At 41.2% G+C, this 22,002-nt stretch overlaps 3 protein-coding genes across 3 annotated transcripts in view; all 3 read left to right on the top strand.

Annotated features, from left to right (window-relative positions):
• cryl1 (crystallin, lambda 1) overlaps positions 1 to 9,039 on the top strand; it is a 26,417-nt gene extending 17,378 nt beyond the window's left edge. Inside the window, exons 7-9 of the mRNA XM_031874008.1 lie at positions 5,051 to 5,159; positions 7,148 to 7,257; positions 8,708 to 9,039. Coding sequence (XP_031729868.1) covers positions 5,051 to 5,159; positions 7,148 to 7,257; positions 8,708 to 8,812 — 324 coding nt within the window. The 3' untranslated portion in view covers positions 8,813 to 9,039. The remainder of the gene's footprint in view (positions 1 to 5,050; positions 5,160 to 7,147; positions 7,258 to 8,707) is intronic.
• A 1,776-nt stretch (positions 9,040 to 10,815) lies between these two features.
• On the top strand, positions 10,816 to 13,487 carry gjb8 (gap junction protein beta 8). Its single transcript, XM_031873962.1, has 2 exons — positions 10,816 to 10,915; positions 11,929 to 13,487. Exon 2 carries the CDS (start codon positions 11,948 to 11,950, stop codon positions 12,734 to 12,736), a length of 789 nt encoding a protein of 262 aa, XP_031729822.1. The 5' UTR covers positions 10,816 to 10,915; positions 11,929 to 11,947; the 3' UTR covers positions 12,737 to 13,487.
• Positions 13,488 to 18,982: 5,495 nt separating this feature from the next.
• gja3 (gap junction protein, alpha 3) lies at positions 18,983 to 20,437 on the top strand. Its single transcript, XM_031873948.1, has one exon. The coding sequence runs from the start codon at positions 18,983 to 18,985 to the stop codon at positions 20,435 to 20,437; it is 1,455 nt and encodes a 484-aa protein (XP_031729808.1).
• Positions 20,438 to 22,002: the final 1,565 nt, after the last annotated feature.

Below are 22,002 nucleotides of genomic sequence, written 5' to 3'. Positions count from 1 at the left end.
TATCTATCTCTATCTATATATCTAGAGATATATCTATCTCTATCTATATATCTAGAGATATATCTATCTATCTCTATCTATATATCTAGAGATATATCTATCTCTATCTATATATCTAGAGATATATCTATATATATATATCACAACAAATGCATAAAAAAAAACAGATTACATTTTTGAATAAAAATAAACAAATACTACTGTATATATGGATGGAACATAACATTACTATGTACCTTTTTTATATATGGGTCACTACACTGACAGAGAAACTTGTACGTGTAGATGTGAAAACATCTGTAAAGACACACCGACACACACATTGAAAAAAGGAAAAATAAACCTAAGTTACTCATGTGAGTTCTATATTCAAAGGATTCTTTACACTCTAGAAAGGATTTTCTGCCGTACCAAAGAAGGACGAATGGACTTCTTCTACCGTACACTTCCAGTGAGGTTCGTCCACCACATGCATTTATGCTTGCATGGAAATTTGCTCATTGATTTGCATAATTTCACAACAATGAAGTTGGATGACGCCGCTGCTCTTGTTTCTTTCTCATACGTAATATAAACAAAGGCCACAACAGTCTTCAGCATTGAGTCACTGATGATGTGTGTAAAAACAGTTTAATTTCCTTCTTTTGTATTTTTAAATACAAGTTTTAGAACCAGTTAACGCGTACTCTGCCTTGATGTATTTAAGGTAGAGTTTTTTAGAACACGACTTTAGAAGAAGGCTTGTTTTGAAGACGATATTTCACGAGTTGCGGATAGAGTTCACCTGCAATTTTAACCTTTTATTTTTAATTTTAGCTTTAATGAATATTTTTATCTGTCAGCCCTTTTGACGAGGGACATTTTGACTTGTTAAAGCAATAACATCAATGATGGCTACATTCCACTTGGTATTGTGCGTGCTCACTCACTGACACGGCTTATGGTGGGATAATTAATGGATGGAACCATTGTCAACGTTATGAGTTTACACCTGTGCTTTTCCTTTGACAAGTCAAATTGTCTGCTGTGAAATGGTCTTTATATAACAATTCTTACTAAAAAATTTACTTTTATTAGATTTTCTTTGGTTAAATTGATTAGACGCTCACAAGAAGAGATCAACCGGTATTATCAGAAGAAAGCGTGGGAGGGATGACTTGCAACAAAAGGTCCTGGCTTTGTCACAGTGTGGACTCTTTATTAAAGATTTTTGGAATTTGTTCCGTCTTTCCTTGAATGATCTCTTTGTTTCGAGAGGAGCTTCCTGGTTCACTGATGAGCCGAGTGAGCCTTCAGTCAGGTGAAAGCTCTCGTTAGTCCAGTCAATGCAACAGCAGTCACTGAGGAAGTTCCCTTGGCACAGACATGCGAAAGGCCTTTTTCTTTCTTTCTTTCTTTCTTTCTTTCTTTCTTTCTTTGTAGTTGCTTTTTGTCTATTTTTTAGTAATTTTGTGTCTTTGTAGTTGTTTTCTGTCTTTGTAGCCATTTTGAGTGTCTCTGTAGTTGCTTTTTGTCTCTTTGTAGTCGTTATTTGTGTCTTTGTAATTATATTGAGTCACTTTGTGATTGTTTTAGTAATTGTGTACTTGTTTTGGTCTTATTGTAGTTATTTATGTCTGTAGTTTTGCCCCCCCGTGTCTTTTTGTAGTTACTTTTATTTCTTTGTAGTAGCCTTTTGTCTCTTTGTGATAATTTTGTGTCTCTTTGTAGTTGTTTTGTCTCTTTATAGTAATTTTGTGTCTTTTTGTGTGTCTTAGTAGTTGCTTTTTTTTCTCTTTGTAGTTATTTTGTGGTTGTTTTGTCCCTTTTCACAGTCCCTGTGAGTCTCTGTGTTGTCTCTTTGCATCTGTTGCAGATGTTTTGCATCTATTTGTAGTTGTTTAATGTTTCTTTGTGGTCATTTTGAGCCTTTTTCTGCTTGGTATGTGTCTCTTTGAGTGACATTTTGCAGGGGAGAGGAGGGAGGCCCGTTTATTAATCCACCCACGCTGGGGATGACATCTAACTGGCTTTCAGCTTCTGAGAATCATAGCATACATCGAGGAACTGAAGCAGAGATTACTGTGTCCCTCTTCCTCCTGACTGCATCCATGCATCCACTTAGATATATTTGTGTCTTCACACAGACCTGTGGAAGCTCAGACTCGTATACTGTGCATGGGTCACTCCCTTGTGAGGCTCCTTGTTGAGCAGAATTAACCCTGAGGATGCACCCTTAGGTCCCAGCTGACTAAAATGCCACGTTGCTGTTAGTGTCGAGACTTTTCTCTGGAAGGAGCTCCAGGCTTAGTGCAACAGAGAGCATTGTTTTTCATTTCAAACTTTGGCAACTGTGAGTGTGTACTCAGCTAAGTGTGTCTCTCAACATACAACTTGACATCGTATGTAGAATAGTACAGTAGAAATGGTTCTTTTCATGTTTTAAATAAAGAGCTCAACGACATCCAAGACTTTTTATAAAAAAGTATTTAAAAAATCCTCCATTCAGCATCCACCAAACAAGCAACCATCCTCTCAAACAAGCTTTATGTTTTTACTACTTGATGTTTGAATAGTGGAACACACGTTTGATTTGTATTACCATATTTACTCCTACTTCTCACTCCCTGTGTACACAACAGTCCTGTCTATTCAAGTTTAGCTGACCAGCTTTGTTGTCCTTTCCCTCGATTATTTAAATTTCTGTGTCCATACATCGTGAGAGATGCAAAATCAAGTCATTCTTTTACTGTTAACTTTAAATGTAATGCATATTTATATTTCCACCCCAGTTGTTAAATTTTGACATCAGTTTCATACATTTAATTTTCGATTTCACTTCCACGATGGAGCCAGATATGGTTGCTAGATTTTGGACACCCTTGCAAAATAAATAAATGATCCAAATGACCGCGGCTGAATAGACCTTTAGAGATATTTTGACATAGTATAGAATGAAACAGATGTAATTTATAGCATACATTTGGACTTGTTATATTATCTGTATGCATTTCATTCAAACCTTGTGTATGTACAAATTACTAAACTGGTTTCTAAATCTAAGGCCGTAACCAAATCGGGCAACCTGCTGGCTTCTTACTGAGAACCAGTGGCCGTGCTTCTGGTTTCTGTACCTCGACTACATGCTCAGTTAAATTACGTATACAATCTAATAGCTCGAGGCTTTCACAGCAAATTCCGAGCATTGTTAACACCGTGGCAAAGAGTTAAACAAACCTGTCTGACAGGAATGATCCTTCTATCTTTGTGACAGTTGATCTGCAGGTAAATCCTGAACTTTAGTCGCCATCAGTTGTCGGTAGCTCAGTATGTGGACCCGGCTCTAATTAAGTCAGGATGAATGCCTGAGGCGTTATTCAACCTGAATGTGTCTCGGAGGAAGGCTGTTTCTTCTGTTAATTGGTGTAAACACTGGAGATAGAAATGAGCTGTGAATGTTTTGTTGACATGAAACTCTTGAGCTGAAACACAGCTCAAGAGTGAAGTGGATGAACCAGCTCACCTGAGCTTCACACAACTGTCCGGCCACGTGGCTTAAAGTGATTTACACTGTAAATGGAGGAGAAAGTAAACTCTCAGAATAAGTTGGACCAGATTCTTGTACCAATTAATTTGGTCTTGATTGACCAGGAAGGTTAGAAATTGCGGCAGCGGAGGTAAAATAAGATAAGATAAAACTTTATTAATCTCTAAGAAGGAAACTATTCTGCCAGAGTTTCATTAAAGATTACAACAAAGACAGACACAGACACAGAGATGCACACTCACTCACTCACGGACTCACGCAAACCTGGTGAACGATTGTATGATTATCCCGGCAAAGATAATAAAAACATCTAAACAAGGTTTCTCTACTTCTCTCTTGATTTATTACCTCAGTAAACATTGTAAACATGAGTTTATGGTCTCAATCTCTAGTTTCAAGTCTTCTTCAATACAGCATGATGTTCATTTAGTACATTATGGTCCATTTAGAGTCACACAGACCATAAAGCAGGGCATGCTTTAGGGCGGGCTTGTGGAAAATAATTTGTGTATCTGCCCTGTGATTCAGATCCACTCCAGCCTGCACCGGGGTCACTCTTAGCCCATGCTACACCCGTCCACCAAGTTTCATTAATATTAGTCCAGTAGTTCTTCCGTAATCCTGCTGACAAACCTAACCGACAATTTAATATATCTTCCTTGGCAGAGGTAACTAGTATGAACTTTAATTTAAAAAAAAAAAAAAAACAACATCAAAATAGGACCAGAAGTTCGGCATTGAGCATCAAGGCCTGTGGACCGAGAGTGGCCTTCTTACATAACAGGGACCCTCCATCACCCCTCTAAACACACACACACAGAAAATAGTCCTTGAGTCAGGGCCAGCGTTGGAAAGCAGAGCGGCTGAGAAAGCGGCTGGTTGCCCCCCAGTGATTACCGTGGAGAAAAGACCCCACCCACCGCCCCGCTTTGCTCAGATAACAGACCCGTTGTTGGACGCAGGACCCAAACAAAGGCGACACTGTCCCTCTCCTCTTGCTCACCCTACTCTCTGTCTCCGTATCCGAGCTTTGATTTCCCTTCCGTGGTCGGCCAACAGGTATCTCTAACTCAAAGATTACCTTGAACCACTCCCTCGGTCTCTCCCTCCCTCCTCCCTTCCATCCCTTCCATCCTCAGCCACTCTCCTCCCGGTACTTCCTACATAATCCTGAGGACACAGAATTGGGTGATTAGGGAAACTTTATATGGTTGGAGTAGTTTGATGGGATCAAAGGTAATTTGGGGGTTGGTCCAAAAGCCCTCACCTGAACTGTCAGGGAAAATATAGTCTGACATTCTGAGACTACATTTTGAGCTGCAGCTCAAACCAGGAGCAGAGGGAACTGAGTGGAAAACACTGAGAGAGACGGCTCAGGGTTGGCCTGTTCACACTGTACTGATAGATAAAGAAAGTATTTGTCTTCTTATCTAGTCACACATTTACTGATTTGTACCTTTTTGGAGAGGAATACAAAGGGAGATTCGTGTCAATAAAGTGTATTTCTCTCTCTCACTCCACCAGGATGGCGTTATCTCTGTCAAGGACATCGACCTGGTGATGTCAGAGGGGCTAGGAATGCGTTACGCCTTCATAGGTCCCATGGAAACGATGCACCTCAATGCACCAGCAGGTACTGTTCCCTCTTTTGACTTTTTGTTCACGTAAACAGAAACTCAGCGCCAAAAAATAACATGCCTCTTGAAGCGTTTGTTTTGAACAGAAATGAATTAAAGAATAAAAGTTGACCGTATTCCAAGATGGCGAAGGCAAAATCTGTGAACTCGAGGCTTCATAATATCAATCCACAAACCAACGAGTGATGTCACGATGACTGCGTCTACTTCTTATATACAGTCTACATCCAGCACACCAGGAAAACCTACAAATTCTGTGAGGGATGGGATTTACAGTGTGGGGAAAAAAACAAGAACTTGAGTTAAAATATACCTCGTCGTTAGCGCAAAAACCTCCAGTAATTCACAAAAAGATAATTTAGGAAGAACACCAGGCTCTTTAGTTAGATAAATGAAAATGTGAGTGAACAGTGACCGAGCAGACACGTCTCAGGCCCCAACATACATGTACTGTAACACACCGTGTTTCAGACAGAGAGAATGAGCGTGAACCCTCAGGGAGATGGGGAATATCAAAGGGGAGTGTGAAACCCAAAGAGAAACCCTGACTGTGTACACACACACACAGACACACACAGACACACACACAGGCAGAACAAAGCAGTCTTTTGATGGGTCGCGATGAATGCACTCCCTCACACCAGTAATCTAAAACTCACAGAGCCCACATCGCGGCCTTCAAACCAGCTGCCAACTCTACCTGTAGTTACAGTCGCGAAGCTTTCTACTGAGCTCTTTTTTCTGCTCAGGAAACAGTAGTATGATCATGTTCACAAAAGATTGCTAAGACCTACACTTCCCGGCCTTAAATCATTCCAATCAGATACCGAAGCACTCAGGCTCTCTGTCTCTGTCTGAATGACTCAGCTTTTGTAAAAGCATGTACCTGCACAGGAGAGCGCTATCCTAGCTGTTGTCTCGAAAGAGGCTCTAAGATGTTTGTGGTTTTGCTCTTTATACGTTTTATCAGCTCTGGTTCAAATGGTGATCCAGTTTCACGGCATCAAAATGTCAGAAAGAAACTTTTCGATTCGCTTCTCCGCTCTCCAACTGCATTCTAAGTGTATTTCACAACACTTGTTATTAGCTCAGTTAGCTGTTGATGATCAGACGCATCGCTAGAAATGTGGCGCCCCTAAAACTATTGTTCTGCTAGGGTACGCCACCCTTGGCGTTCCATCCTGTTTTGCACTATACGTTGCATTTTGTGTGTATATATATGTGTGTGTGTGTGTGTATATATATATATATATATATATATATATATATATATATATATACTGTATGTATTTTATATTTACAGATGAGTAAATACAAGGCTCCAACAGTTTTTACAGTGTGAAAATGTATTAATCTTTAACACTTTATTTGAGCAGCACATGAATCATTCATCAGCTACAGTGCCTGTTGCCTGCATCACAAAGAAATCATTAAAGCTTAATCAATGAGAGTGATGAGATAATAACTTTAAGGAATCACACTGAAAGGTAAACTAAGACAGAAAGTCAGGAATCCAACGCACACTCTCAGCGACACCCAGCACCGTGAAACGTGATCAATGATCTTGTTTCAGTGGTTCTCTCTGAGTTAACACCTTTAAAAGACAAAGTCTGAACCGAAGAAAGAAGTTGATGCAAGAAATATTAACCACATCTTTACTGTAACAGAAGAAATGTGCCTCGAATGCAATTATAACTTTACGTTTTTTTTGACTGGAAAAATACTTTGTATGTTTTGCAGTGTGTTTGCATGAGGTTCTTCTCCACAGTCAGTGTTTTACTACAGTAGATGGAGCAAAGTGATGTTCTGCTGTGGACCTAAAATAATCGAAATCAGTTTAAGTGAACGCTATATTTAGAGTATTTTAACCTCTTTACTTTGCTGTAGGACAGACCATTCTGAGGGAACTGAAGCTGTTATCTATGATCTCTACTAAGACATAAGACATAAGACTCCCCTCCTCTGATCATCTGTCCTCTCACAGGTTTGGAGGACTATATGAAACGTTACGGAGAGGGAATACAGAGGATCCTGACCTCCTTCGGGCCTGTACCAGACTTCTCCGGCAGCGAGGGAGCCAAGAGCATCGTGAATGTAAGTATGAACGCTTTCACTGTAAAATGCAAACTTTTATCCAGATCAAAGGCATTTTAATCGAAACACATACAGTCGCCTGATTTTCCTGATTCGGTCACATGAAGAGAATGTTCTGTTGAACATCTTTAGTTCTGCATGAGTTCCTTCTCACCCCGGCACCAAATTGCTGTTTCCTAAGTAGTCACTGCTCAGTCAGTCACATGCTATCACAGGCTGTTAACATGTTAGCCACGCAATGTCGCTATCTGAGCAAACCCCTGCAATAAATAACCGGTTTACAGCAACAGCTCGACACCTTCTGAGTCAAAAGAGGGTTTTGGTGATTTAGTGGACGCTAAGTGGTTTCTTCTCTCAATTATGTAGAGCTAAAGACACGCTTTGAGTTGTGTTATAACAATTCTTATTGTTATTTATTAATGTCATGGAAGAGTTTTTGTATATTTTCTGTTGTTGAAGTATTGTTAGAAATATAAACGCAAACCAGGAAGAGTCGCTACTGTTGCAACACTGTATCTAATGGGGAGCTAAATACAAACAAACAAGAGTTTACTTTGTATTGTCACTAAGGATATTCTCTTGGAATAATAAAGTTATACAGAATCACACAAGAGCAACATTTCTACTGTGAGTTAACGTACCAATGTACAAAACTCCCACCACATTAACTTAGGCCTTCTTGGGTTTTTTAAGTTTTCAGAATCAAACGCTTAAAGCTCCTTTTAGGTCTGAACGGTGGCTCTAAACAATGTGTTGCTCGCTCCAGCAGACCCAGAGTCAGTCGACCCGGAGACAAACAGAATGTTAGGTTAGCGTGTTAGCAGAGCAGCTGTAGCAACAACAGTTCAAGAGCTGTGTGTGTGTTTCTGCAACGTTTTTTTAAAACGGTTTCAAACCAGTTGTAGCCGTGGAATTCAGAAGACTGTCTTCATTCTGTAGCTGAACGAAGCAAGAAGAGACTGACTTGTGAGTCTAATGTTAGGATTTTACTGATACTAGTACTGTTCTCTACTTATCGGTTCGGTTCTTTATCGATACTCTTATCGGTTCTTTTTGATTAATTTGTGAGAAAGAATCCACATTTCTTTATTATTCTTGTATGTAAACAAACTGTCTTTCTTGAGCATCAACACAAGAAGTTCTAAAATCTTTAAAACACATTCTCAGCTAATCAATGATCTCAGTGATGTCCTCAGAGAGGACGTCTGAGACGAGGACATCTCACTCCAGAACTAAGAAAGTACCGATAACAGAACCGTTGACTCTGGACCTCATCAATACTCCGGGTTGTTACTCGTTTAGAACCAGGGTCTCGGAGGACATCTCTTCCCAGGATCAGGTTTCCAGTTAGAAATACATGTCTACATGTTCCTGGTCCCTGAGGAGCTCCAATATGGCCGTCAGATTGTGTCTTTTTCCTCACATGCGTTTCCCTCCCTGCTGTCCACAGGAGATGTGCGAGCTGATCCCCAACGACCAGCAGCATCTGTCGGCCCGGATGGAGAGGAGGAACCAGCTCCTCATGGGTCTGGCCAAGCTGAAGAAGGAGCACTAAGATCAGCCTGCAAGTGAACGAAACTGCTGATTAAGAATGAAAACAACGATGTGAAATCTGTTGACTGATTAAAAAGACTAATACCTTTTTTTGACATTCAGCTATAATGAATCATCTCAGGTGCTACACACAACATAACGTAAATGAATTCTGTGAAGATGTGATGAATTAAAAACAATTAAATCATTATGTTTATGTGCTTTTTATATTCTCTCAATAAAACATGTTTGATCTGATTTAATAAAACGATGCGTTCCAATATTAAACATGTCTGAGTGATCTCAGCGGTCTCTGTTCCGGGTTAACGGGTCACTGGTGAGTTCAATGAACCCCAGGAAACAATGAACAAGTGATTCTTCACTGTCGCTGTGACGTTTCTGCTCTTTTCATGTTGCAGATTTCATTTCACAGTGATGTCGTCTCACGTCAGACGTGACTCCAGTCACCAGCAAAACAAAAATATACACATCTTTGTTTATACAGTAGGTTTTATACTTTATATGTAAATACAAATTAAAGGTACGATAAAATGTGTTTAAGTCTACTTAAATATTGTGTTAATGCTCAGGTAGACATTGTAACTTTTATATAGTTACTTTCTGGTAAATTAAAGCTCTGAATCACGTTTGAATTATAAAGTAGCAGAAAATAGAAATACTCAAGTAAAGTAAAGTAAATGTTTTTATAACTACACGTACTTTATTACATGTTTACATCTGCTTAAGATGAATATTGTGTCTTAAAAATACATTAAATATGTGAATAATACAGTATATTGTTGTGTAATGCAGACAATAGACAATAGATATATTTAATAAGATTTTTTTATCCACAAAGGAGTGAAATTATGAGTCATAATTCAAGTGTTAAGAGGAGGGAGTGAAGTACTCTGTTACCCACATGAAAACCAGCAGCAGGAGCTGGTTAAACATGTGCACCTCCTTATTCTACCTCACTGAGAAGTAGTTCCATTCTACCTGCGGATGACTCGCATCACACTCAATCAGTGCCTTTACTGAAGTACTACTTAAGTACACTTAACTTCTACTCCATTACATTTATATGGCAACTTTAGTTACTTTGCAGATTCACGTCAATACTACAAAATAAAAGCAGCACATAAACAATGATGTGTTATTGATTTAAATAAAACTTTATTGATCGTGAAGGTGAATTTCACAAACGCTCTCCTCCATACTGATGAAATATCGAGCTGCTTTTGATTTAAAGGTTTGAGTTGGCTTAACTTTTACGTTTTAAAGGCGCTTATGGATTAAAGTTATGCCTCGCTGGCACAATAACACTGCTGGTTGATGAAGTTTACATTTGTGTGTTCAATAAGATACACAATAGTGAGATTTATGACTTATTAAAGTGTTTCTCTTTTTAAATCAGGAAATCAAATCACATTTGGTCAAATTAAACATGAGTGCACATTTAAAGAGGTTACACAAAGAGGAGGAAGAGTGACTCATCAGCAGGTGTGTGCTTAAGAGTCTTAAGTTATACTTTTTGATTTGTCACCTGGTGCCTGAATTTAGTTTTTTCTTTAACATAAATAAAGTTTTCCACCATAAATTGATGCAGAAAAATTCACCAGAATGCAGTAAAATAAGTATCTCACACCCTGTGGTATTACTACTTTTAATGAAGTAAAATATCAAAGTACTTCTTCCACCACTGAACTCAAGTCATGGTTTTAATTTAAGTTGGAAAAATATGAAAATGAAGAAAACAAAGTCAGAAATAAACATTGGTAGAAAGTAATTGCGTTTACTCATGGACAGTATTTGAATACTATTTGGAGTTACTTGTACTATTTACATTTTATGCATCTTTAGAGTTACACAGGGGGAAATATTGTAGTCAACACAAAGACCGGAGGATCCAGCAGGCCTCACCCTGAGCCCGGCCCCGGCTCCGGCTCCTCCCCGTCAGCGCAGGAGGGGCCATGAAAACCGGCTGGAGACTCAGGTGAACCTCAGTCAGCTGGAAGACGGAGCACGAGACAAAACCTCTTCATTCTGTTTTTACATAATAAGGGATTAATTGTTTTTCTCCTCGTGGCTGATTTTTTTTTACATATAATCTTCACAGAAACAGGTGAGTTATTATAATGCTTAGATGTGTTTTATTCCAAAGAAGAGTTCAACAACAACAGGCTACTTATAATATCGATAATCATATTTAACATGTATTATGTATATTAAACGCGCATTAAAGGTAAATCCACTAGTTGTATCACACAAAAAAGCCCAAACAGTATTTCCCTCCATAATGTTTGTATCTTTAAAATAATTACCGATATTCATATTATTAATAGCAGGAATACAGATGAGAGGACGTCATCTTCATTTATCTCTTCAAATGAATCACTAAAGTACAAACAGTAGAAAAGTAAAGTATCACAACTCATTACACGCTCAACGTGCTTTGTATGCTATTAATGACCACACAATGTTAGTAGTGGTGATGTTGAATCACAAATGTTTAAAAACCAGAGCAGCAGGAAAGTGCTTCATATAAAGACAAATATTAACTTCTCCATGTTGTTTGTCTCGATATCTGGCTTTTCAAAATAAGACTCCGGTCTCATCGACTTTATAAATCCGGTTGCTCTGTGAATTTTTGACTTTTTTGAGTCTGTTTTTCATCTTGAAATTTATTTGAAATCTCATGTCTTGTTGTCAAAAAGTGACTTCACTCTCTGTACATCCATCAAAACATAAAATACCCAAAGTGGAGATACTAAGAGAGGAGCTGTAACAACAGGTACAGAGAGAGAAGAGTTGCTCCAATCAGGGCGGGGGAAACTAACTTATTTAAATTCTATATGATGCTGATACAGTTGCAACGATACCGATACTGATCACTTATTAAAGTGGTATTCATGGAGACAACGGGCCTCTGGGTTCAGACATGTCAAAGGCCTCTCCACCTCTTCTAGGAGCAGGAACCACTAATTTTATTGTAATACATTTTTAAATGAATCGATACCAAGTGATCAGCTGGTGAGTATCACAGTACCGATCTCACATGAGCTTCATCAACTCTCTGAGCTTTGGGGTTTTCCTATATATGCTGCTAATTTCCTGCTGAATTCTTTCCCTCTACAGGTCGTCCTCCGTGGCCACAATGAGTTGGGGGGTGCTCTACACCCAGCTGGGCGGCGTCAACAAACACTCCACCAGCCTCGGGAAGATCTGGCTGTCCGTCCTCTTCATCTTCCGCATCACCATCCTGGTTCTTGCCGCCGAGAGCGTCTGGGGCGACGAGCAGTCCGACTTCACCTGCAACACGCAGCAGCCCGGCTGCAAAAACGTCTGCTACGACCACTTCTTCCCCGTGTCGCACATCCGCCTGTGGTGCCTGCAGCTGATCTTCGTGTCCACGCCGGCCCTGCTGGTGGCCATGCACGTGGCCTACAGGAACCGCGGGGACAAGAGGACCATGCTGGCCTCCAACGGCACCGAGAGGACCACGATGACGATCGACCTGGAGACGCTGAAGAGGAGGCGTCTGCCCATCACGGGCCCGCTGTGGTGGACCTACACCTGCAGCCTCTTCTTCCGCCTCATCTTCGAGGGCGGCTTCATGTACGCGCTCTACTTCGTCTACGACGGCTTCCAGATGCCGCGGCTGGTGAAGTGCGAGCAGTGGCCCTGCCCCAACAAGGTGGACTGCTTCATCTCCCGGCCCACAGAGAAGACCATCTTCACCATCTTCATGGTGTCGTCGTCGACCATCTGCATGGTGCTGAACGTGGCCGAGCTGTGCTACCTCATCATCAAGGCGCTCCTGAGGTGCTCGGCCAGGTCCAAGATGAGGAGGGCACGCTCGATGCAGGACAACAGCCATCTGCAGAACGTGAAGAACGAGCTGCTGCTGTCCACCGACTCACATTCGACCAGCAAGCAGTGTTGAAGGACAGACATCCGCAGTGGGGGGGGGGGCTAACCAGAGAAGAAGAGAAACACAGACTGTAACTCCAGCCCCCCAGACTCTAAATGTAAACATCCACCAGAAGTTCAAGTTTGTTTGTTTGTTAAGTTTCAGAGTTGACTCATGGGAAGTTGAGTGAGCTGGCCCAAGGCAAAGGCATTGTATGCAAACACTGAGGGAGCCATTCATCCATCCATTGATCCATCGGGGCGTCCCAAATGAAATGAAGAAAAACTAATTTAAAATGTAAAACTTTCATTATTTTAACACTAATATTTCGAAGATAATAACTAGCCTATCAAATGGTCCAAACCCAGCGAGACCCCGTCACTTTCTGAAGCCCTGTGTAGACCAGTGGCATTATTCAAACATAATTAATTAATTCCATTTAGGCAATGAAACCACTTTGTTAGGTTCAGGAAAAAAACATGATGGTTGGGCTTCAATGAGCACGTAAACAAACGTAAGGTACGGAAAACAACCCGCCACAAACATCACCTACTCAAATTTGGGACGCGAACAACGGTCTCCTGGTTGAAAGTCCTGTGTCTTTCACTCTTAATACCACATCATCGCACTCTCCGAGCGTCTAATAATAATGCTGATGGATTCACGTTGTAGTTACTTGAAAAGCTTGATGCGTCTCATTCAGACGCTAAAGGGCGACTTGTGCGTCGGTATCAGACGTCGAGGGTCGGTGACAAAGCGTCGGTCCAGTGCTTCCCCCGAAAAGGCTTTTACACCCTGGGGGGACTTTTTTTTTTTCTCTTATGATTCATTTGCAAGACAACATACTTTTTCAAACTGTTGTTTTGTCATGAGTAATTTTTCCCTCACAGCTTGAATGTCACAAGGCGGAAAAAGCAACTTAACTACTTTTAAGTTCAATTTTTCTGAGCTTGAAAACATTAACCAATCACGCTGTGAAGAACGGGTCGAGTTGCTCTTATATATAGTCAATAACAACATGCACGCCGAATGAAGACTGACTACTTTATTACTCCTTTCAACTTTGACAAAGGCAGAACAGACTCCTTCTGATCCTACCTTTCACAATAAAAGCCCTAGACATTTAATATTTGAGGGCAGGTGTTTTGGCTGATCCTGGTTCTTCCCTGAGTTTGAACACACCAGCAAAAGCCTGTTTCAGGTAGAATCAATGTGTACACACCTGTGGTTCATGCACAGCATCAGAATGTCACCTCACTTCTCCACACAGCGGATGGTCTCATGGAGGGTTTTAACTTATTGTTCAGTCTGAAGTTGCTTGAATGTTTTTGAATCGGAGAAGAACGAGTCTACACTGACATCTGGTGGTTCTAAGTGGAACCTCAGAGAGAACACACGCCTTCCTCAGGATCTGAAGGATGTATCTAGTGATGATGAAGAAGAGGAGGAAGGAGAACAAATGAAGTCATGAGAATTGAAGCAAAAAAGAAAAAAAAGTGCCTTTATGATCTATGATTGTGTTTTTAGTGTCTAGTTTACAAGAGGAGACATTTTAAATACGTGTTGTTACAATAACTGATGAGCGCAAGTGAGTTTGTTATGATCCTGCTGTATTGAATCAAGTGACTGTAGCGTGTAAGTTTGAACATTCATAGTTGAATATGTTTTCTATAAATAATGCTTTTACTTTGGTGGGTTTATAAATACCAAGAAGTGTGTTGCACAACATGAGATGATTCATTCTGAAGTCTTACCTGCCACACAGAGATCTAACGGGTCTGATGCTGTTTGATCAAACCTGAATGTCTGTCACTTGTTACTGGAAGTGTTTCTGTGAGTCAAATGAGAATGCTTTGCATATTTTCACACCTGTTGATAAAAACATATGAACAAAGATGAACGTCTGGACAAGATGTTTTATTCTGCTAGAGACTTCCCAAAGTTAGTTTATGTGATATAATCACAATAGCATTAGAAGTTATGTCATAACAGTTATGCACGAGGACCAGATGCATGTTTGAGGAGAAACAATCATTTAGGACACGAGAGGCTTTTTACAGAAAAGTAGAAAAATAAAAATAAATCTGCCAGACTCGTCAATCAATCAATTAATATTTCACTCCATATTTAGGGATATTGGGGTCAAATTAACAATAATAATAATACATTTAATAATTATAACATTGTTAAATTTGTATTATTAATAATAATAATGATGTATTAGTAACAGTAGTAGGCTACTATTGTTTTTGTATTATAATTGTTAATATATTTAGTCATTATTATTATAATTATCATTATTATTATTATAATTATTACTGTTATATTAATAATAATAATACATTTTAAAATTATAACATTGTTAAATTGTTATTATTGTATTAATAATAATAATTGATTATTAGTAGTAGCAGCAGTCGTATTGTTTTAGTGTTATTATGTTTAATCATTTTTATCACTAATATTATTATTGGTCGAATTGTAAAGCCAACATTAAACTCTTAATCCTGCTTTATGAAAACCCCGTCCTGAAGCGGTCCTGCTCAGTCCAGACCCGGTGGTCCTCGTGCTTTATTTGGACTTGTGTTGTCTCAGTGCGCTGACCTCCAGCTGGTCCTATCAGCTTTCAGCACGAGCCTTATTTTAGACCCCACACTAATCACCTCTTAACGGAGGGGGGGGGTCCTTTGTCCTGCGGCCCCTCCAGGAATAGCTCGAGCTGGATGAGTCACATCTGTGTTGTTTAAAATAAACGATTAGAAAGTTAAGAGTCATATATTTAAATGACATAACTGATGACGGAAGAGTGTCTTTAAGTGGGCGAGAAAAGTTTAGACCAGACATCCAGAAATATACCAAGTTATGCATCTTCACAGAGAAACTCTGCAGATCAATGAACAGGTTTCTGCTTTGACCTTTGACCTCTCGCACAGACAGAAGACATGTTGATGACGTCACCTTCTATCTGCTCCAACAACAAACTAATGAACCGACAACAAATCAAGAAATCAAGACATTGAAAACGTTCTAATTGTGTACACGAGATCTTCTGATCACATTGGCACATTTTCCCGCAACATTTACGTACAATTAATAAATAATTAAATACTAAAATCCAATGAATCTCTTAAGTCATATTATTAACTTTAAAATTGTTAAATTGTAAATATTTCATGGAGGTTTTTCATGTGATATTTTTTGGAGACGTTCAGAGGATGTTCATGTTTTTGGACACGTTGCGCTAAAGATTTTTTGGTGGGGGGATTTCTTTTTGGGGCACATTTTCTGCCAACTTTTTGCGCACATTTAGTAGAGTTTTTTCTTTTTTTGTGGCGGTTTGACGGGGCGTGGTGTGACACCGGACAGGCTGATGACTCTGTGGATTCACTCATGCATGGTCACACAATGTGACAGTCCAGACATGGCTGGAAACGGGAGGCAGCTCCGTGTGACCGAGCCCCATCTCCGACTCCAAGCCGCCTCCAAAAACTAACCACAACAAAAGAAGGAACCTTTCTTTTTTTCCTTGCGCAAGTTCACGGGTACCGGGACAAAGACTGACGCACCGACTGGAGACGTTTGTGCATGAATGAGTTTGAGATACAGATCTATAATCACAGTTCGTCGGGCTGACAGGAGAGGCGACAGGTTTGGGATCAGGGAGGCAGAGGGAGGGTCGCTGCAGCCGTACGTTTCAACGCACTCAAAGTGATGGCACCGATGATGGCAGAGGGATTTGCTTTCCGTATTTAAGTATGACATCTCCGGTCTAAAGGTATGACGGGAAAAAAACACTCTGCTGTCAATTTGTGTTTGAACCGGAGACACTTCTTTTCATGCACTGATCAATGTAGAGATGCTGGTTTATTTTGCTTCTATAACACGTGTTCTCACACACTAGTGGAAAGAAAACATCCAAAATACACATTCAGCTGTTTATTTCACTACTTTGTCTGTTTGTGTCTGTAGATTTCTACTAAAATCACCAAAAGTTACCATTACATAATGCCTCATTTGTATATTTAAACATAACATTTCAGAAAACTTGTAATACAATAAATACTCGTCTTAATGTGAGTGATGAAGTGGTGAAGTTTCATGGTGATATCTGTGAGTTCATGTGTTCACCTGTAGAGTCTCTAAATGTCTGTAATGGAACTAAACGTCTCTTTAAAGGACGTTTCCTCTAAATGAGTTTGTTCTCAGACTCTGATGATAAATCTCCACTTCAGCAGCTCTTACATTCACCAAACTTCACTCGTTCATTCCTCTCTGTGTGCTGAAGGTTAACACAGAGGGGTTAGTTCACACATCACTCACACACTCATTTATACACATTTATTAATATAAACATGGAGGTAATATATTTTTTGATTGGTCTTTTCTGATTTATGAGTGATACTAAGACATTTAATAAATTCCTTCTGTAAAAACCTTCGACTCTAATATGTCAACAAAACAAAACAAGAATTTTGAACCGAGCTTTATCCAACATTCAGATTTATGTTCTGGAAATGCATGAAAATTAGCTCATATTTAATAAGATAATGCCTAATTTGCATATTTAAACATAACATTTAAGAACACTTGTAATACAAAAAATAACTGCCTCAATGTGAGTTAATTGTGTTTTAACCTGCAGTGTAAAGTACAGTGAAGTAAATGAAGTGTAACCGGGTCGTTAAGAGCTGCTTGACTTTTACTAAAGAAGAAGAGCGACACAAAGCCTGAACAAAGCCACTCTGGCACAGTCTGTATTGTCAGCAGGTGTTTGTGTGGCTTTGTATTTGAACCTGACCGTCTGTTACACAAAATACCACAAATACTTGTGAAACTCAGAGAAATGTCTCTTCTGATAATTGAGTCATGAAAAGGTCCAACGATGCAAGACTTCATGTCTCTCTGTGGGTTTGATTCCTGCAGCATCAGCAACATTCATACAACGTATTACACAACTCATTACCAATACTTCTACTTCAACCGCAAACTGCTTTAAAAAGTTTAGATTTGATCTTTTTTCAGTTTCAAAAACAACTACAAGTGTTAAAGTCTGGATACATTTGATTATTGCTCAAAACATGCACAGAAAATAAATGACTAAATGTGTTTTTCTCTTCCAGGTGTCGTACATGTTGTGAACCCTAGTCGATGGATTTATTACCTTTAATACCAGAATACTTTAGTAAGTGTCTCTGTGTGTGATGACTGAATGAATAGTGTTTGTCCCACGTTCACTATTCTTTCTAAAGAATAACCCAAATCTATCTCTATGTTTTTATCTTATGTTTTATATAAACAGATATCTGTGAATATAAAATCTGTTTTACTCAAACTTGAAAAAGCTTGTTTAATAAGCAGACTTGGTGTTAAATCTGTGACATTAAAAAACAGAAGATGAGTCAATTAACGGAAGATTAATTGATAAAACTTGCTCTGATTTCAGTTTTCAAATGTGAGGACACGCTCGTCTTCTCTTTGTATCGTTGTATTTTCATTTATTTGGGATTGTTTCAACAAAACAAGCTATTTGAAGACATCAACTTGGATTTTTTAAAGACAAAAAATCAAAGAAGAAAACTGCAAATTGAGTTCTTGAAATTTTAAAAACAGTTGATTATTATCTTAGATTGCAGTAATACTTTTCGATTTGATCGCTGTTGCTTCAGTGTTACAGTTGACAGCGAGGGAGAGGACGGGAGGTGTGTGTGTGTGTGTCAGTATTTGTTTCTCTGTGAGTGTGTGTGTGTGTGCGTGTGTGTGTGTGCCACACCAGAGCCCCATCTCTGCTAAATGCTGCTTTCGAACATTATAATGTTGACCTCAGCACATGCCTGCTGGTCAGTGGAGCGAGCAGGTGAGAGAGAGAGACAGGCCCGACACACAGAGACAGAGAGAGAGAGAGAGAGAGAGAGAGAGAGACAGAGACAGAGAGAGAGAGAGAGAGAGAGAGAGAGAACCAGGGTTCAGTCAAACAGGTGGTCTATACAGTAAACCAGCGCCTGTGTTTGAGGCCAACGCTGTGTTTCGATTTTCGATATCCGATGCCTACGAGGCAGTTTTTCTATAAAGAACTTGTTCTGCTGAAGAGAAACATGTCCGCTCATCACCTTCGATGTACCATCGTATTTAACGTGAGGCCTTAATGTGACACGTGTTCAGACCAACTTTGAGTTTCTTTAACTTCCTTTTCCCCTTCTTCTTCTTCTTCTTCTTCTTCTTCTTCTTCTTCCTCCGTCTGCTCCAGCCTGTACTTTCTCCATAGGCTAGAAATCTAGAAGCATGGGCGACTGGAGCTTTCTGGGGCGGCTGCTGGAGAACGCTCAGGAGCACTCGACGGTCATCGGCAAAGTCTGGCTGACGGTCCTCTTCATCTTCAGGATCCTGGTGCTGGGGGCGGCGGCCGAGGACGTCTGGGGCGACGAGCAGTCCGACTTCACCTGCAACACGCAGCAGCCCGGCTGCGAGAACGTCTGCTACGATGAGGCCTTCCCCATCTCGCACATCCGCTTCTGGGTGCTGCAGATCATCTTCGTGTCCACGCCGACGCTCATCTACCTGGGCCACGTACTGCACATCGTCCGCATGGAGGAGAAGCGGAAAGAGAAGGATGAGGAGCTGCGCAAGGCCAACAGGTTCCGAGAGGAGAAAGAACTCCTTTATAGAAACGGTGGAGATGCGGCAGGAGGAGGCGGAGGAGGCGGCGGCAAGAAGGAGAAGCCGCCAATCAGGGACGAGCACGGCAAAATCCGTATCAGGGGCGCGTTGCTGCGTACCTATGTGTTCAACATTATTTTCAAGACCCTGTTTGAAGTGGGATTCATTTTGGGCCAGTATTTCCTCTACGGCTTCCAGCTGAGGCCCCTGTACAAGTGTGCACGTTGGCCCTGCCCCAACACCGTTGACTGCTTCATATCGAGGCCCACTGAAAAGACTATTTTTATTATATTTATGCTTGTGGTGGCTTGCGTGTCTCTTTTGCTGAATTTGTTAGAGATCTATCACCTCGGATGGAAGAAAGTTAAACAGGGCATGACCAACGAGTTCGCCCCCAACCACGAGTTGCCGCGCCGCGTCAACATTGCGGAGCCCGAGTCTTTGGCCTCGGCCTCCAGAACTGCCCCCTCCGGCCTCAGCTACCCTCCCAACTACACGGACGTGACGGCGGGCAGCAGGGCGTTCCTGCCGCCCGCGGGGCCGGCGGCCGCGACCTCGGCAGCAGAGTTCAAGGTGGACGAACTCCAGCGGGAGCAGCCGCTCCGCCAGCCCTCCCCTTCCTCCCACTACTACATCAGCAGCAACAACAACAACCACAGGCTGGCCACGCAGCAGAACTGGGCCAACCTGGCCACCGAGCAGCAGACTCGGGAGATGAAGGCCGCCACTCCACCCTCCCCATCCTCCTCTTCCTCCTCCACCAGCACTGACAAGGAGCAGCAGCAGCAGCAGCCCGTCGATGCTGCGCTGCTCCCTCCAACCAGCAACGCCGGCAGTAACACCAACTCAACCGCCACCGCTGCCTCCGGCAGCAGCATCGCGTCCAACGCAGGCAGCTGGAGCGGGGGGAAGAGCGAGCAGGAGGACGGCCACGTCCCCACCACCACCACCACCACCACCACCGTGGAGATGCACGAGCCTCCGGTAACGGTCAGCACAGACCCTCGGCGGCTCAGTCGGGCCAGCAGGAGCAGCAGGAGCAGCAGCATCAGGGCCAGGCCGAGCGACCTGGCTGTCTAAATCTCTTCAGCCCCAACTTCCCCAAAACACTCCACTAAAAAAATAAAATCAAAAAGAGGCAAAGTGACAAGAGACGGGAGAGCAGAATAACCCCAAAATACGTTTCGGTTAATGTGAAAATAAGTCGTTGGTTTAGTGCAATCGGTGAGTTGCAGAGTAGTTTTCATTTTTATTTTTTGGATGGTCTTAATTTATGCACACAAAATGTGATCATGCAGCGCTATGAGGTCAGGAAGGCTCCGCCCACAGACGTGAGGCAGCAAGGACACTGTGACGTCCTAATTTTGCATCAAAATGGACACATCGTGTTTCCTTTAAAGAGGGGGAGATCTCATGGTGTTTCTCTACTTTTATTCTTCTTTTTGTTGAGCCTAAAGGACTAATTGTTACAAATGAAATGTCAAAGAACAATCACTGGATATGTTTAGTTTGTTTTGTTTTATCTGGACTAAGCACAGGTTGTTGTACAGTTATTCGATGTGTAGTCAGACAGTTCGCTCTTATATCTCGTGAATCATGATGTATCTGGATTCACACTCAAATCCCCAGAGCACGTGTGCGTGAGGCTCGTCCCGGTGTTCCTCCTGTGGACCTCGGGAGGTCTGTTGCTGCAGCACTTCCTGAATCTCACCAAACAAACAGCTGCTGTGTTAAACATCCAGGAAGAAATGTCATCGACAAACCTGCTGGTGGTCGCGCCACGCCAGCACGTGCAGCCCTACAACTCACCGATTCACCGGCTAACTCGCGCGGCAACGCTTTGGTTTTTACCCACGATCCATTGCGGCGCTTCCAGCAGAGACTATGAAGATTGAGATGGATTGGATAGTAATGGACTGATGTGATGTTCCCAGAGTCCTTAGAATAAACTGTGGTCAAAACTGCAAGTGGAAGTCATTCCTGTGATGCCCAGAATGCACCTGGGTCTCTACGAGCACTACTTTGTCAATAACACAAGAGATTAAACCCTTCCCACCATGCTGTTAGTTAACAAAAGAGGAAAGTAGTGCCTCACCTCTGCCAGCGTCTTCAGTCAACATCTCTGGACAGAAAAACGCTTCTACTTCCTGCACAAATCACAAAATATTGCCTTCAAAAAACATGGCAGCCATCTGACATAAAGGATAAATACTCTCCTTGTTCATTGGTTAGAATTTAAACATATTTTTTTTATTTTTGTTAGATTCTCGGCAGATATTTTTGCCCTCAAACTTACAACAACCCCCCCCCCCCCTTTTTTTTTAACCATCACACTTAAGATTGAGAGCGACTTTAATGATTCTCACCGTCACACACATTTCACGTGCTTCTTCATTGGTTTTATTCTGAAAAGTGCTATTTTTTTAAATTTAATTTTACTCATAAATTGTCAGTTTGTGATTACTATATGATTAAAAAAAGAAGAGTAAATGAGGCGTTGCGAGTATCGAAGCGTCGCGGGGCGGTCGACCTTCAGCGGCTTCTTTTATTTTATTTTACACTGGAGTAAGAGCAAAATGGTACCCGCTGTTTTATTTGCATTTTCAGAGGAGGCTGGGGTCACAGCATGATGGTACTGTCTGGTG

This window comes from Anarrhichthys ocellatus, unplaced genomic scaffold (genome assembly GCF_004355925.1).
Source record: "Anarrhichthys ocellatus isolate YVR2014 unplaced genomic scaffold, GSC_Weel_1.0 scaffold77, whole genome shotgun sequence".
In the NCBI taxonomy this organism is placed as follows: Eukaryota; Metazoa; Chordata; class Actinopteri; order Perciformes; family Anarhichadidae; genus Anarrhichthys; species Anarrhichthys ocellatus.
This window is presented reverse-complemented; position numbering and strand designations above follow the sequence as displayed.

Excerpts from the sequence above, each read along its gene's own strand:
- gjb8 (XM_031873962.1), top strand. The coding sequence starts at position 11,948 with ATGAGTTGGGGGGTGCTCTACACCCAGCTGGGCGGCGTCAACAAACAC.
- gja3 (XM_031873948.1), top strand. The coding sequence starts at position 18,983 with ATGGGCGACTGGAGCTTTCTGGGGCGGCTGCTGGAGAACGCTCAGGAG.